Raw genomic sequence first — 17435 nt, forward strand, 5'->3', positions numbered from 1 at the left:
ACCCCCCTGCCCTGGGCAGGGACACCTTCCAGTGGTCCAAGCTGCTCAAAATCCCATCCGACGTTTGGTGTGGAGCATCTTTGGACAAAGCCTTTTTTAGCCTCTCTGGCTTAGCTGGAATCCGAGACTGTTTGGCTGGCGACAGACTTAACCTAATTATCACCAAAGGATGGAGAGAAGAGTTTCTAAAGCTGCTGCCGAGCCAACGTGTTCCAAGGGGCGTGGGAATTACTGGGTGCTAAGGAGCTGATGCTGGACTGTGCCAGTATCCCTGTTGCTTCGTAAAAAGGGATGAGTTTGCTTTCACTGCTGAACTACTTGGGAGGACTCTGTTTAAAGGTAGAGGGGTAAAGCTACCACCCAGCCACTAGAGCTCAAGCAGAGCTGCGGAAGAGCAGAAAGAAGCTGACTGGGTGTTTTCACTTCGTGCCTTGCCAATTCCTTTGACCCTGCAGCTAAGGCAGCTCACTTTTGCTCCTTGCTCTTGCTTCATGTGGAGCATCCCTGAATTCCCATCTGCCCCTCTCCTTTTGCTATTTTCATCCTTTCACCCTCGTTTCACCTTTCCTACAATAACTCATTTTTATCCCTGTTTCCTTTCCTTTGGGTTCCGTTTGGGGTGCTCCCTCTGCTTGCTCATAAATGAAGTTTGTGGCTTCCATCGTCCATCCTTTTGGTGCCTTCACAGAATTTTGTGATGTTTTCAGCCCAGGTCTGCAGGGCTTGGCTCAGCTCTGTGCTGCAGTCAAAACCATCCCTTGATATTTATAAGGTCAAAGCAGCACAGAAATGAAAAGTACAGGAACACTGAGGTCGAAGGCTTTAAAACCCTTTCACCTGGGCGTCTGTTCCAGGGCTGGTTTGGTGTTTAAGCATCGTTATGTGCTGAAAACTGATTATTTTTACACTACACTCTATGGAGCATCTCATATTTGCTCTCACCTGTGGCGCAGTGAGTGTTACCATATGGTTTGCCCGAAGTTGCTTGTTTTTAATGCTTTTAGTAGTAGGTTAGCACTTGGTGCTCTTCTGCTGTGTGTTTTTTAGCCAGGCAAAGTGCCAGCACGTCTGTTGAAGGAAAAGCTCCTGGCTGGATCCTAGAGAATAAACAGCTCAAATTCCTTCTGAAGGGAGAGACCTCAAGTCCCGCAGGTCGGATTTTTCATCGTAATGATCCCATTTGGCAGCTAAATTAGTGGCCAGTTTTGGTAGGAAAGTTGAATGGCTAAAGGAGCTTCCCCATGAGGAAGAAATAGAGGTGGTGCAGAACCAGACCTGGAGCTGAGCAACGCCGGCAGCACAACAACGCCGTCCTCTGCACGGGGCCACCGATCGCAGCCCCGCAGGCGTTTGGGGCTCAGGCTACAGGATACCTGTGGGATATCTAAAAAAATCCATGTTCTGATAAGAGAGCATGAAGGTCTCCCTCAATACCTACCTACGCTAGGTAGACCTGCTCGTGTATTTAACTGAATCTCAGAAGGAGAAGCTGTTGCTTTGCAGTTTCTTTGTTTCTCTGTTATAGAATCATAGAATTATGGAATGGTTTGGGTTGGAAGGAACCTTAAAGCCCACCCAGTTCCACAACCATGGGCAGGGACACCTCCCACGGGATCAGGTTGCTCAACACCCCATCCAACCTGACCTTGGATACCTCCAGGGATGGGGCAGCCATGACTTCTTGGGCAACCCGGGCTAGTGCTTCCCACCCTCACAGGAAGATTTCTTCCTAAGATCTCATCTCAATCTCCCCTCTTTCAGCCTCAAACCATTCCTGTTCATTCCCTGAAAGCCCCTCCCCAGCTTTCCTGTAGCGACCTTGAAGTACTTGAAGCCCACTATAAGGTCTACTCTTCTTTAGACAAAACAACCCCAACTCTCTCAGCCTGTCCTCGTATGAGCGGTGCTCCAGTCCTTGGATCATCTCTGTGACCACCACTAGACCCGCTCTCAAAGATCCGTGTCCTTCCTGTGCTGAAGGAAGAATCCAGCATTTCAGGGGAAACAATCCCCAGCAGGTCTCGTCCTCTTCTCCTTTTCAGATGCAGCAGCTCGCTCCTGGGGCTGTCCCAGAGGATTGTGGCAGATTGCAAACACGCTCGGTGCAATCATTCCATCCCAATTAGCATAATGACACTGCCTAATTTATGCACAAATTGCCCTCATTTATGTGTTTCGATTCATAAGATTAAACCGAGCATGGGTGGAATGGGATTCGATCTCAGCCCAACCACAGCAGCGGAAAGCTGCGTTCACCCCAAAATGCTTAAAAGATCAAAAATTTGTTCTCCGTGCTCCTAAAATGTAGAGTGTTGTGTTGTTTTGCCCCCGCAGCTCTGCTGCACGAAGGGGTGCGGGGCAGGACTAAATTCGTGGTAGGAGGTAAGAGAATAAAAGATTCCTGTGCTGAGATTTGCATGGATTAAAGGCGGCTTTAATTTGCCCTGATACGCTTGGCTTTCAGGTGGATTACGGAGGCGGTAGGATTTTAGCCGACTAATACCTGTCTTACTGCTATTTTAATTATATTAATAAGAGATGGAGGAGTCCCATAACTGTAGGCACCAACCCCAGCCTTGTGTGCAGCGTTTCATACCATTAATGGTCTCAATTCATAGACCCGCTGATGTTGTCTGGAGTCCCACCTAGTGTAGCTGTAAGCCTCAAGCTCCACCAGGGGAGGTTTAGGCTGGACATTAGGAAAAAATTCTTCACAGAAAGGGTCATTGGGCACTGGAACAGGCTGCCCAGGGAGGTGGTTGAGTCACCTTCCCTGGAGGTGTTTAAGGCATGGGTGGATGAGGTGCTAAGGGGCATGGTTTAGTGTTTGATAAGAATGGTTGGACTCGATGATCCGGTGGGTCTCTTCCAACCTGGTTATTCTATGATTCCATGAAATAGTACCCATACTATTCCCGTGTGGAATACCACAGTTCTGCAGGATTATCTGGCAAGAGGATTGCATTGCTGGGGTCTGGGGCGCGGAGGGGTTGAGGCAGAGCAGATGAGTGGAGAAGCTGGGGCTGAAACAGCCAAATGTGGGATATGCCACCTTCTTTCAGTTGTGTCGTATGTTCGCTCTTTGGCAACCGTGTTTCCTCTACACACAGGCCGTATGACTAATTTCTAAGAACAGATGTGGATGTGAGGTATTCTCGCAAGTGTTTATAACATCAGATGTTTCTACTCTTCCGTTCTCGAGCAATGTGAGCGCATGCCTGCGCCGCGCTCCGTACCTGCCAAAGGAACGAGGTTTATGAGTCACTTCAAGTCACACATCATGGATGCCAGTGGCATCCTGGCTTATATCAGAAACTGTGTGGCCAGCAAGTCCAGGGAGGTTCTTCTCCCTCTGTACTCGGCACTGGTGAGACCGCTCCTCGAATCCTGTGTTCAGTTCTGGGCCCCTCACCACAAGAAGGATGTTGAGGCTCTGGAGCGAGTCCAGAGAAGAGCAACGAAGCTGGTGAAGGGGCTAGAGAAGAAGAGGAGCGGCTGAGGGAGCTGGGGGTGTTTAGCCTGGAGAAGAGGAGGCTGAGGGGAGACCTCATTGCTCTCTCCAACTCCCTGAAAGGAGGTTGTGGAGTGGAGGGAGCTGGGCTCTTCTCCCAAGTGACAGAGGACAGGACAAGAGGGAATGGCCTCCAGCTCCACCAGGGGAGGTTTAGGCTGAACATTAGGAAAAAAATTTTCACAGAAAGGTTCATTGGTCCCTGGCAGAGGCTGCCCAGGGAGGGGGTTGAGTCACCTTCCCTGGAGGTGTTTAAGGGATGGGTGGACAAGGCGCTGAGGGACATGGTTTAGTGATTGATGGGAATGGTTGGACTCGATGATCCGGTGGGTCTCTTCCAACCTGGTGATTCTGTGATTCTATGAACCATTCTCTTCTGTTACCCCTCTGGTTTTACAGCCATCGGAAGACGCAGCCTACTCCAAAACTCATTCAAACCTGTTGTATTGGCTTTTCTGAGCTTTTCTAAGCTCTTTGGTTCTCATTCTGCCTTTGTATTTCCTTTGTTTCATTACCTTCCAGCGTAGCTTTCCCCTTCAGCGAGATGTTGGCCTCACCCTGGGAGGAGCGGTGAGCATGCACTGCATGTGTCTTTCTCCAGGCTTTGTAAGAACTCATTTTCAACGCTGATTCCCTTTTAACTCTGCTAATGACAGCAGGAAAGGGGACTTCTTCGTTTCACCAAGGCTTTCTGAAGGTGGAGGTGAATGCAGTCTCTTCCATCTTTTTCTGCAGTTCTCAATCCTGTCCGATACTGCGTTTTGAATCTAGCAATTTAGTAACCGAAGGAATAAATGGACCATGAAAATATTGACAGTGCAGTTGCTTCCACCAAATTCCTGATTTGATCCTATCAAATTTACCCCTTTGTTTTAAATGCACATTAGTGAAGGGTCGTCCTTCCCATCGCACAGGGAGAAGAGGACGGGCTGAAGGCTGGGCTGCATTTCTACAGCCCCCAGAGCCCTCTGCCCAGGGACAGCAGCGCTGCTGGGAAGTGTTGGGAAGCACTGGATTGTAAGGGAGACAATGGAAGTGGTCTGGGGGGAGCAGCAAGTTTGACACCTCTTTGGGTTGCTCGCTTTGAGCCGGAGTCAAGAGAAAGCAAGAAGCCTCAGCCGTTCTCCAGTTGCCTTAAAAATAAAATATCAGGCAAGAAACCCAGCTCTCCTCCTCCCTGCAAGGTCTGATGGCTTTTTAATCCTTTCTTTCAGCTGCTCTTAAAGTGGAAGTTGCCGCTTGCTGGTGGTCTGCTCGGGTTAAGCGGTGATTCTGCAGACTTCAGAGCAGACGTGATCTCCAGGTCTCGTTGCTTTGAAGCTCCCGGTTCTCTCACACGCTGCTAAATCAGACTTTTTCTTCTCTGTGGAGGTAAAAATCAGCCTCGTGCGCCCATCTGATTGAAGTGCTGAAACTTGTCTAATTGAACAAGTGCTCGAGTCCACACTTGAGTAGGATGAAAAGCAGTGAGGAGATCACCCAGGGATTATGTCTGAGCTCCACAGCTACTTGGCATCGGCAGAGCAGATGGCTGGGTCGCATCCTGCCCAGGGCTGGGGAGAAAAGATGTTGATATAGGGGAAAAAATATTAATTTGGTTGGATATATTCAACTCTTAAGTCTAGAAGTGCCTCGGGTCTCTAATTTCATACTTCATAGCATCAGCCCAGAAGATGGGATTAAGTGAAAGGAGGGGTTGGTTCTGCAAACTCCTGCAAAGAGCCCACAAAGCTGATGTAGGTAAAAAGGTTTTGAGAAGGAGAACAGAGAGGGGGGAGAGCGGGAGCAACTTGGCTTGTCCTGTAAAATGGGGATCAACCAAGAACATTCTCAACTTAGTGAGTAAACCATGAGTCCATGGGGTGCAGCTCTGCTGGTGGAGTGAGCAACCCACGTCTGAGAGGTGGTGGGGAGAGAACCTGGTTTGTGCAGATATGTGAGAACATCGCAAACATCACTGCAGGTCACCTGAACCGCAGGGACAAGCTTCAGCCAGTTCCTTTTAGGACTGCACTTGACTCGACAGCCAAAGCCTGTACCCAGAGAGATTTGGTCTTGGGGAAGTCTACTGCTGGCTGTCTCACTGGTACGTGGTCATCAGAAGTCCTGGTGACCACCGTGTGGCTTTCTGGCCCCTTCCCTTGGGGTGGGAATAAATAAATAGAGATGGAATCGCTTCTTCATGCGCAGAACCACTTCTTGACACACCGTAGCCACTTGCTTCTGGGTAAATACACACTTTTAGGCACCCAAGGCAAATACGGTGCCTTCACTATGATAAAAATGATCTTCTTCTGGCTGTGGACCCTCCTAAACTTTACTTTCCCCCAAACAGCAGTGCACATATCAAGCAAAGCTGTGAGCATCAGGGTCACCTTCCCCTTTGTCACGGCTGCTGGTGACCTGTAATCACTGCTGCTGCCTCTGCCCCAAACCACTTTTAACCCTGGAAATTTGCCTTCTGTATTTAAAAGTCATTTTTATTATTCCAGGTGTGTCTCTAGCTTGAGCAATAATGAAAAACTGCATTTTCATACAAGTGAAATGAAATGGAATCGCCTCGCTGGCAGCAGTAAAAATGCTGTTTTCCTAAGGTGTTGCTGAGTTTTAGCTCTTTGGTTTTAAAAGCTTGGGTTTTGGTTTCTTTGCAGGGGACACCGCTGGAAGAACCTTTATGGGCTCCTAATGACGTGCAGGCAGACGATTTTTTTACGATAATTAAGGTAGGAAGAAGTGTTGTTAATTTTGTTGTTAATTTCGGCGTCTTGGCATTCGTCCTCTCCTTGAAATGGAATCACTGGTGGCTTGGCCACTCATGGCTCTGTTTTAGAGTTCACCACTCAACGATGGCAGCACAAAGCCAAGGCATTAAACTGTGTTAAGGCATCCCTTTAAACACAGGAGTAAGGGAAATCTTATTTAAGAACTACCTGGGAGCGTAACTGAGTGGAAAAAAATCTGACTTCCTGCCCCAAAGGATAATAAGGTGTTGGTGCGGAGTTGGAACCGGCACGACTCCTGTTTGAGAGCACTCAGCACAGGGATTCTTTTGTTCTGCTGAAACGTGGTGGTTGAGTTGGAATTCGGGTTCTAACTTGCCATCTCAAAAAAAAAAAACCAACCCTAAAAATAAATTTTATTAGTTTATTTTCATCATCTTGAGCTTCTGTGGAAAGCTGGTCCATCTCCAATTGTGGCAAGAGAGAACTCCGTTCTTCATGAATGAAATGGAGGAAAATCCCTGATGTTAAAAGCACTGAACTATTGGGCAAACTTGGAAAAGAAAATGCAAATGTGTACAGAGTTAACTGTGTGTTTAGAAGTAGTTTCTCTGATAGTTTAATATCTGGATTCTTGTGTTGAGGGTGGTGACACATTGCCAGGCTTTGCTCTACACACTCATTGCATCTCAATTTATGAGCTCAAAAAGGTGGTAGAGCTGTCTCTGAGCTCCCACCAAAGTATAGAACCTCTGCAGGGAGCGAAAACCCACAGCACAGAACAACTGCCTCCTTGTCTTGAAGCCTGACGAGATGTTTGGTGAGACCCAAGTCTTTGTTCTTGCATTTATTGGACTGTAACCACGTAACAGAGCGTCACGGGTGAATGTGGGATGTGTTAATTATTGCACTTTAACACAGACTTTGCTTTGGATTCCGGTTGGAGTTTACATTTCTTATCAGCGTGAGTGGAACGAGTGGTTCAGGTCGTGCTTGGTGTCGGTGGGTAGGTTAGTGGATTCGGAGAGGAGGAAATTCAAGCTGTAACAAGAGCAAATTCTTTTCATACAGGTTTACAGTTCTCCAATGTATTTGTGCTTTTTGTTTGGCTTGCGATAAGATGCACCGCTGTGGAATTTGCTTGCAGCAGGGATTTGCATGAATTATTGTTTCTTACAAAATGAACATCTGTGCAAGCCTTGCCCTCCGCTCCACAGGACTGGAGAGCTCGTTAGGATTTGTGTGCCTGGATGCAGCGGTCAGCACAAGCCAACTGCTTGGAGTAGCAGAGGTGGAGTGGTAGAAGCAAAGGTGCTGAAATCAAGGGAAAACTCCTTCTGGGCTGGGCAACGGCATCTGGATGAGTGTGTTTGGTTCATGTGCTGACTTCTTTCCTTCTCACCACAGCGTGATTTTTTAAAAGGGAACATCTTCCTGTTACAGGAGAACTTGGGACAGTTGTGCTTGGCCTCTTATGGAGTTCAAGTTCATGCTTAGGATCATAGAATTATCAAATGGTTGAGTTGGAAGCCCCTCCAGTTCCAACAACCCTGCCATGGGCAGGGTCACCTCCCACTGGATCAGGCTGCTCCAAGCCCCATCCAACCTGGCCTTGGACACCTCCGGGGATGGGGCAGCCACAACTCCCTTTGGGCAACCTGGGCCAGGGCCTCACCACCTTCATCGTGAAGAGTTTCTTCCTAATGTCACCTATAAATCTTCCCCCTTCCAGTTTAAAGCCGTTCCCCCTCATCCTGTTACTCCAGGCCCTTGTAAAAAGCCCCTCTGCAGCTTTCCTGCAGCCCCTTCAGGTACTGGAAGCTGCTCTAAGTTCTTCCCAGAGCCTTCTCTTCTTCAGGCTGAAGAACCCCAACTCTCTCAGCCTGGCCTCACAGCAGAGGTGCTCCAGTGCCCTCACGTCACCTTTGCAGGCTCCTCTGAACCCATTCCAACAGTCCCATCTGCTTCTTATGCTGGGGATTCTAGACCTAGACACAGGACTCCAGGTGAGGTCTCCCAAGAGTGGAGCAGAGGGGCAGAATCCCCTCCCTCACGCTGCTGGCCACACTGCTTTGGATGCAGCCCAGGATGCAGTTGGAGGATCAGCTGATTGAAATAGTGTGGCCCAACATACATAGAAGATGAGTGTAAACAATCATTATGGATGGTCTCTTGATTCTGCACTTAAAGCATTTCATTTGAAGGGTTTCATGTTCTTTTAGAGAGATCTTTCTGTAAATCAGTAATTAAGCAAATTAGCTACAGTGTCATCAGTCTGTCTTCAAAAAGCATGAAGAAACCTTCAAGCTGCAGACTCAGATTATCCAGTATTTCAAATCACGATGTCGCATAGGAATAGGGAGAGCAATGAAAGAATCACTTGATGTTTGGGTGACTTAAAACCAGGTTTCACGTAGGAAGGCTGTCTTTTTGTTTTAGAAGCTCTGTGTAGATGCTACGACTGCCATCTTCACTTGACATTTGAGTAAATCTCATAGTGTTACTGCTGTATATATGTGTATGAGGACAGGCTGAGAGAGCTGGGGTTGTTCAATCTGGAGAAGAGAAGGCTCTGGGGAGACCTTAGAGCAGCTTCCAGTACTGAAAGGGGCTCCAGGGAAGTTGAGGAGGAGCTCTTGATCATGGAGTGCAGGGATAGGATGCAGGGGAATAGGTTTAAGCTGAAAGAGGGAAGATTTAGATTTAGGAAGGAATTCTTTGTGATGAGGGTGGGGAGGCACTGGCACAGGTTGCCCAGAGAAGTTGTAGATGCCTCATCCCTGGAGGTGTTCAAGGCCAGGTTGGATGGGGCTTTGAGCAACCTGATCCAGTGGGAGGTGTCCCTGCCCATGGCAGTGGGGTTGCAACTGGGTGATCTTTAAGATCCTTTCCAACCCAAACCATTCTATAATTCTATGATTAAATAATTTGTTTGTAATCTTTTATTTTCCTTTTATAGGCAATAGAATCATAGGATCATTAAGGTTGGAAAAGATCTCTAAGGTCATGAAGTCCAACCATCATCCCAAGGTTAGCCATAGAAAAGGCTACGGTAAACATCTTGGGGTGTGCATCTAAAACACTTTGTATATTGCATTTATTATCTTAGAAGTTGATTATGATGGGGGAAAATGAGGAGGAGAATTTCTTCATTTGCTGGAATGAATCTCTGTGGCACTGAGCACCAGGTGCAGCTGTGGGCGGTGGGGCAAGCGGGGCATTAGTGGTTCCACCATGCACACGAATGGTCCTGTGTTGGGAGGAGCTGCGGAGTGTGTTGAAAGCAACGGAGCGACATATGCGATGTGATGGAGGCACAGCGTAGAATGGAACCGTCTGCACTTGCATATGTGCTTGAGCATGGATTTAGATGAGACCTCATTGCTCTCTACAACTCCCTAAAAGGAGGTTCTGGAGGGGAGGGAGCTGGGCTCTTCTCCCAGGTGACAGGGGACAGGACGAGAGGGAATGGCCTCAAGCTCCACCAGGGGAGGTTCAGGCTGGACATTAGGAAAAAGTTTTTCACAGAAAGGGTCATTGGGCACTGGTAGAGGCTGCCCAGGGAGGGGTTGAGTCACCTTCCCTGGAGGGGTTTAAGGCACAGGTGGACGAGGTGCTGAGGGGCATGGTTTAGTGTTTGATAGGAATGGTTGGATTCAATGACCCGGTGGGTCTTTTCCAACCTGGTGATTCTATGATTCTATGATTATGATTCTGTGAGGTGTTGAAGGCCAGGTTGGATGGGTTTTGAGCAACCTGGTCCAGTGGGAGGTGTTCCTGCCCATGGCAGTGGGGTTGGAACTGGATGGGCTTTAAGGTCTCTTCCAACCCAAACCACTCTGTGATGGAATGATTCTGTGATAACTTTGCCATGGAGGCCGACTAACAGTTGCCAGCTGTTGAGGACGCCGTTTGGGCTCTGTGTGTGTCCTGGCACCAGTGGGTGCTTTGAGCATGTTACGGTTGTGCATACGGTTGGAGGTGCGTGTGGGCTTAGAGTGAGCTGCTCAGCTGGGCAGAAAACCATCCAGGCGTGGAGATGACAGTCATATCGAAACTGGTGCAGTGCTGAGCTGAGGGCTGTGTTTTGTTGAGGTGGTGAGTGCTAAAACCACATACCTCATCTTAACGACGTCCATCCAAAGCCACTCTCTACGTTGGAACCATCCATATCCTTCTCTGTGCCTTTTCCAACTGCTTTGCCAGCATCTTGTGGGAGGTGGGAGCCAAGCCGACGTGCCCTGCAGAAGAGTTTGATGCATGTGGTTTCCTTCTCACCAGTTCCAGCAGTGCCAAACACCAAGATGTTTTCAGCGCTACCCACAATAACTGAAAGATCTTTCCTGAGAGATAAGAGCCGGTAATTGCGGTTGGCTCGTTCTTGTGGTATGCGTTCCCGTATTAACTTGAAATTTAATTTGTTGTCAAGTGCTGCTGCTGCTGTGTGGTTCCATCTCCTCCCGCTTGGGCAGGGGAGGCTGCACAGAAGGCCCATCTCTGGGTCGGATCTTGCACCCCCTCTCTTGAGGACTGCTGTTCAGAAAAGTGCATTGGTGCCATCACTTGATCTTCTCCCTGTGTGCACGCAGCTGTGAGGAAACTGCAGGAGAAGCAAAGGGGAGGTGACAGTCAGGATCCATCCCAGTCCTGCAGATCACCCTGCATCAGATGGTGATCAGATGGCTTTTGCATCAGGTGGTGACCAAGCCAAGAAGTGTTTTTGCCACCACTTGGAAGATTTGCTCCTTTGATTTTCATCAAAGCTGCCGCCATTCTCAAACCTTTGAAGACTGCTGTCAAACTGTGGCATTTGTTGATGTGGAGGCTGAGCCTTGGAGGCCTTTTTGAAAACACAGTGGAACCAGAACTCACAAATTACGGGTTCTCCTGATTCCCATAGGCACTTCTGCCCGTCTCTTTCCTATGAAGCTTCAAACTCCTACGCTGAATTCGATGTCGCTGGTCTGACCTGACCTCCTGGCCAGATGAAAATACCGTGGGATGTGTATGAACCATTTCACAAACCACCAGTACTGAACACACCGCCAGTGTTCGCTGTTGAAGCCGAGTGCCGGCTGGAGACGTGAAGGAGACAACTGCTTACAGAAACCACCCAGGGCAGCATGTTGGGACCTGAAACCCTTACCTGGAACTGCTGTGGATAAATAAACACATCCACCCTCCATCTTCTCTCTGACAACTGCCTCCCTGGAGAGTAATTTATTCTGTTTCCCGGTAGCGTGTTCTTCAAGCAGGTTTCTTCTTGCAGGTGTTTAGGAAGCCCTCATTTTTATGTTAATTCAGCGTAAGCATCAGTGACTGCTCATGTCCTCCTGAGACGTGGGTTTTTTTGAGATTCAGTCCTGAAAAACCGATACCAGCAACTGATGTAGCTGTCACCTGAGTCAGACGGGAAGCTGCCCCGAACTGGTGGTTGCCTCAAAAATACGTTGCTAGCCCTTGTTCTACAAGGTGTAGCAACCACAGCTTCAGCTTTCAGGAGGGTTGCAGCTGAGGTCTGCAGCCTGGGTTCAGGTTCTCAGTGGTGTTTGCTTGCTGAAGTTTAAGGGCTCCATCAACATTGTGTCTCCACTGAGATCATACAGTGCTAGAATCATTAGCTTGGAAAAGACTTTTGAGATCATCGAGCCCAACCGTACCTGTCCAATACTAAAATCAGATCAAGCAGGGCTAATTACAGCTCAGCACAGTCACTGCTAATGCTGATGGGGCTGCATTTGGAGGAACAAATGTTGTCACACTTCAACAACAGCAAGCGTAGAATCCTGCATCTTGAGAGGAACAATCTCATGCAGAAGTACAGGTGAGGCTGGAAGGCAGCTCTGTGGAGATGGACCCGAGATTCCTGGTGGACAAGTTGATGATGAGCCACCAATGTGCGCTGGTGGCCAAGAAGGCCAAGGGTATCCTGGAGTGAGCAGAGACAAGTGTGGCCAGCAGGTCAAGGGAGGTTCTCCTCCCCCTCTGCTCTGCCCTAGTGAGGCCCCATCTGGAGGCTTCTGGGCTCATCAGCTCACGAAAGACAAGGAGACAAGGTGAGAGCCCAGTAGAGGCCATGGAGATGATGAGGGGACTAGAGCATCCTCCTTACATGGAGAGGCTGAGAGACCTGGCTCTGCTTAGCCTGGAGAAGAGAAAACGGAAAGGACCTTGTCAATGCTGATTAATACCTACAGGGCCAGGAGGATGGGGCCGAAGTCTTTTTAGTGGTGTCCAGCAACAGGACAAGGGGCAGTGGGTACAAACTGGAGCACAGAAAGTTCTTCCTGAGCACAAGGTAAAATTTCTTTCCCATGAGGGTGAGGGAGCACTGGAACAGGCTGCCCAGAGAGGCTGGGAGGTCTCCTCTGGAGGCGTTCAAACCTGCCTGGACACCTTCCTGTGCAAGTTGCTCAAAATAAACCTGCTTTGCTAGGGAATTGAACGAGATGATCTCCATAGGTCTATTCCAAACCAAACAATTCTGTGATGGCTTCAGACACATCTCTGCTTCGATTATATTTGGTGCCATGAAAGGATTTAGTTGATTCATGTCTCCTTCAAAAGAACAGAACCTTCAAGGTGGGTAGATAAGATATCAGGTGATTTAGATGACCGTTTTTACACCTCAAAAGGGACCTTTTTCTGCGCAAATAATGCTTCCTGGCTTCAGCCAAACCTGCCTCACTCTGGTTGATCAATATTGTGTGGCAGACATGGAGGGGAGTTCTTTGCTGTTGGAGAGTTTGCCTGTTCCTGGTCAGAACAATCAGAGAAGGTGACAAATTCAAGAAAATGAAGATGTGGAAGGGCCAATGTTCAGGCTCCTTTGTCTTTGCTGGGAGCTGGGAGGTGCCTCTGAAGGGTGGAGTGGCGCAGGGTCGCCTTTGGTTTCAGTTGGTGGTGCTCGTTCCTGCTTTGTCAGGGCTTCCTTTCTGCTGAGGTTAGCTTTTCATCCCCCTATCCTCACCGTTTCAGAGCAGAGCAGATCCCTGCTTTCTGGTGGTGGAAAGCAAACAAAGAAAAGCAGGTGAAAGGTCTTCTGCAACCCCAACTTTGGGTAGCAGTGGCCTCTCAGTAGCACAGGAGGCTTCCATCAGCGGCTGTTGCAGTTTATTCAAAACCTTGGGTAGACCTGGTGGCAGAAATGCCTGCTAAGTGAGATAAGGAGAGGAGCTGTAATCAGCCATGCTTTCGGTTTGTTGGTAAAGATATGAGTGCAAAGTCTTTAGTGGCAGATCTGGGGTGCCTTTCTGACTATCGTTTCACTGTACTAAACACAGAGGAGACAAGCTGGAGGGCTGGAGGAGAACATCTGGACCCAGATGATAAACCATGAGATATGGTATCAACAGAATTCTTACCCCAAGACCTTATCATGCGCTGTAAACCACATCCATGGTCAGGAATTGAGAGCTGCCCTGCAGAGAAGGACTTGGGGTTGCTGGTTGTTGAGAAGCTTGACATGAGCTGGCAACGTGCTCTCGCAGCCCAGAAGGCCAACCGTGTCCTGGGCTGCATCAAAAGAAGCGTGACCAGCAGGGTGAGGGAGAGGATTCTTCCCCTCTATTCTTCTGTTGTGAGACCTCATCTGGAGCATTGTGTCCAATTCTGGAATCCCCAATGTAAGAAGGAGATGGAGCTGCTGGAACGGGTCCAGAGGAGGCTACAAAGATGATCTGAGGGCTGGAGCACCTCCCATACAAGGACAGGATGAGATAGTTGGGGTTGTTCAGCCTGGAGAAGAGAAGCAACTTCCAGTACCTGAAAGGAGCCTCCAAGAAAGCAGGAGAGGGACTATTCATAAAGGCTTGGTGTTATAGGACTAGGGGGAATGGGTATAAACTGGAGAGGGGCAGATTTAGACTAGACATTAGGAAGAATTTCTTCACCATGAGAGTGGTGAGACACTGGAGCAGGTTGCCCAGGAAAGTTGTGGCTGCCGCATCCCTGGAGTTGTCCAAGGTCACGTTGGATGGGACCGTGGGTAACCTGATCTAATGGGAAGTGTCCCTGCCCATGGCAGGGGGGTAGAACTAGATGATCTTTGAGGTCCCTTCCCACCCCAACTATTCAATATTTCAGTGATTCTGTGAATACATCCGGTCATCGGGATGCAGGTCAGCGATGTGGTTAGGCAAGTCGATGGTTACACACATTCTCATCTCTCCTTTTCCAGAACTCGATTCTCCTGGTGGTATTTAAGCGTTTTCTAGTCCAAATCCTTGAAATTCCCTGCTGCAAGTAAAAACAAATATATCAATCCTATCAGCTCTCTCCAAGAGCAGAGCATGGAAATCCCCTGTGCTCGGGCTGGCACCGCTGCCGCTGTTTTTCTCTCTCCCTTGACCAGTGACTTTGCCTTTAATATTGCCGTTTAAATCTTTTGTGGTTCGTGTAGTGATTAAAGCAAAACCCCCAAATTACATACGCTGTGGGAATTTGGCAAGCGGCGCGTGGACCTCTCTCGGTTCCAGCCGGTGGTTAGATGGATTTGTCATACTTCTACTATACATGTGTGTGATCTGCTTGCGGTGAGGAACCGCTGGGGCTTCGTCAGGGACCTGTTCCCTTTTCACACGGAGTCATTCTGAGAGCAAGCTGATATTTGGGTTTATTTTTCATGTGTGGATGTACACGGTGGGATAAGGCAGGCTGGAATAATGAATTATTCCCTGGGAGAGCAGAGTATTTCCAAGTGTTGTGATGCTTTACCCGGGATGGTCCGAGGTGGAGATGTTTTATGGGGAGCGGAATCTGGTAGCAGGTAATCTACAGCAGTTGGGGAGAGGCAGACAAGCTTTTGATGCGTAAATCCTCCAGTTCTGAGACAAAATGCGTTATCGTTCTTACAAGTTCAGCCAGTTGCTCTGAGCTTCATCCAAATAACAGAGAGAGAGAGAGAAAGGACAGTTGGTACCCACTGAACCGAGGGATGCTCTCACTGGGGAAGGAGGTAAATAATTTCTTGGGGAATGTGGAATGGCCATGTGGAGGAGGACAGTTTAGAGGGAAACTAGCTTTTTGCTGAGTGACAGTGTATTTACTTCCAGGGATTGTTTTAATGTGTTTTATTGATACTCATCAAGGTTGATGTGTTTTGAAAGACAGATCCCCTTCCTCACCCATCCCTTTCTCTGTTGCCTCGGTGCTTCTGCCCAGTGTGGGAGTTGGCTGTACTGTGATGCAGCAGGAGGGTGGTGTAGCTGGTGAACCGTACGGTATTTGGGGAAATAAATACTGTAATCCATAGGGTTTTCCTGCTGCAGAGAGCATCTGTGGTGATAGGGGCTGAGTGTGAGCAACCAGTCCTACAACTCCCTGAAAGGAGGTTGTGGTGAGTTGGATGCTGGTCTCCTCTCCAAAGTAACAAGTGAAAGGATGAGAGGAAATGGCCTCAAGTTATGCCAGGGGAGGTTTAAGTTGGATATTAGGAAAGATTTCTTTAGAGAAAGAGTGTTGGATCATTGGAAGGGGCTGCGCAGGGAGGTGGTGGAGTCTCCATCCCTGGAGGTGTTCAGAAAGCGTGTAGCCACAGTGCTTTGTGACATGGTTTAGTAGGCACAGTGGCGTTGGGCTCGTGGTTGTATTTTATGACCTTTGAGGTCTTTTCCATCCTCAATGATTCCGTGACTTCAGCTTGGCCAGTTTCTGCTTCCATTTGATGGTGCTTGTGTCTCAATGAGCAATTCAGCAAGGTCAAGGAGCTCGTTGAAGAGCTGCAGGGAGGGAATAAGCTCTTTAAAGAAAAATGCTTGAAATGCGGATGGAGGTTATATACAATGAAGCTATGTTTCACTTCTGCTCGGTGCTTTCCTCTCCCTACTGCAACGTGCGTGGTGGTGCGTGCTGGCTTGACTGCACCTTGCTCAGCAGTTGTTCTTGGTCTTACCTTGGGTTGAGCTTTGAGGAAGCCTAAAGTCAAGCTGCTGTAGTTCTAGGGGAAGTTTGTGGGTTATGAATTCCACTCGACCCGGTCCTTAAAAAAACCATAAAGCAATAAAGGGGTGAAAAAGGGTAATGTGGACTGCTTCCAGTCTTGTAAGGGGGCTGGAGAAGTCAACAAGATTGTGTGAACAAGCCCATGCTCCCAAGGAAACCTTAGATTTTTCAAAATTTGAGACAAATGAGTTTCGAGGATTAGAGGCTGCTGTCCTCCACACAGTGAGTGGGTGTTATGGCCTCTAAATTGACAGCTGAGCTTCTGAGATCTAGGTGTGAATGAGCAGGAAGGTCTCCACAGTCCATTTGGATTTAGTTATTGCGTGTTGCCGTGTGCAGTGTTCCTCCTTGCAGAGAAAAACCAAGGGGACGTGAGAGCTCTGCAGGAGGGAAGAGACTCTGGAACCATAGAATCATGATGTGGTTTGGGTTGGAAGGGACCTTTAAAGGTCATCCAGTCCAACCCACATCAGGGACATCTTAACCAGATCAGGTTGCTCAGAGCCCTGTCCAATCTGACCTTGGATGTTTCCAGGGATGGGACATCCAACACCTCTCTGGGCAACCCGTGCCAGTGTTTTATCACTCTCATCTCCCCTCTTCTAGTTTAAAACCGTTACCCCTTGTCCTGTCTTTACAGACCCTTTCTGAGTTTATCCCCGGGCTCTAGAGATGAGGCAGCAGGAAGAATGATTGTAGTACCTGTTGATGCTGTGTTGAGTTGTTCAAGAGAGCAGCTGGTCAGGATCCATGGTGTATTGGTGCATTTTAATCTGTGCAAGGAGACTCGGGTGTGTTCAGAGATGTGCAGGAGAAAGAAGCACTGAGCGTTGAGCAGGCACTTGCTGGGATGCTCAGCATCTCACTTCCATCACCCTAAAGATGAGCTCCTAGGTTACAGACATGGTGGTGGGACACGCCAGGTGTCCTCTTAAAGACAGTTACAGTCAAAAAACCATTCTCAAATGTTGAAGAAAGGCAAAGCCCTGGTCCTGCCCCTGTCCAAGGCAGGTTGGATGGATCTGGGTGTTCTTTAAGGTCCCTTCCAACCCAAACCATTCTATGGTTCTATGACAAGACCTTGATACTGGTGCTGGTGCTCCTGCCAGAGCTGTCAGGGGTTTGGGTCTACTGTCTGAGAGCTCAGACACGCGTTACACATGAGGAAGATTGGTTTCCTCAAACGACCGCTCGCAGGAAATGCATTTCTGCTCTTTGGGTGCTACCCCAGCCTCTTGGGTCACAACAAAGCAGCTCAGCTC

General features: G+C 48.6%; 1 protein-coding gene across 2 annotated transcripts in view; it reads left to right on the plus strand.

Annotated features, from left to right (window-relative positions):
- The window catches only part of PTPRA (protein tyrosine phosphatase receptor type A), a 147138-nt gene that overhangs the window by 63248 nt on the left and 66455 nt on the right, over positions 1–17435 (plus strand). For both annotated transcript variants that reach the window (XM_069856630.1, XM_069856631.1), the window contains one exon: positions 6163–6234. In XM_069856630.1, coding sequence (XP_069712731.1) covers positions 6163–6234 — 72 coding nt within the window. The remainder of the gene's footprint in view (positions 1–6162; positions 6235–17435) is intronic.

The sequence above is a fragment of the Phaenicophaeus curvirostris genome, chromosome 4 (assembly GCF_032191515.1).
Source record: "Phaenicophaeus curvirostris isolate KB17595 chromosome 4, BPBGC_Pcur_1.0, whole genome shotgun sequence".
NCBI lineage: Eukaryota > Metazoa > Chordata > Aves > Cuculiformes > Cuculidae > Phaenicophaeus > Phaenicophaeus curvirostris.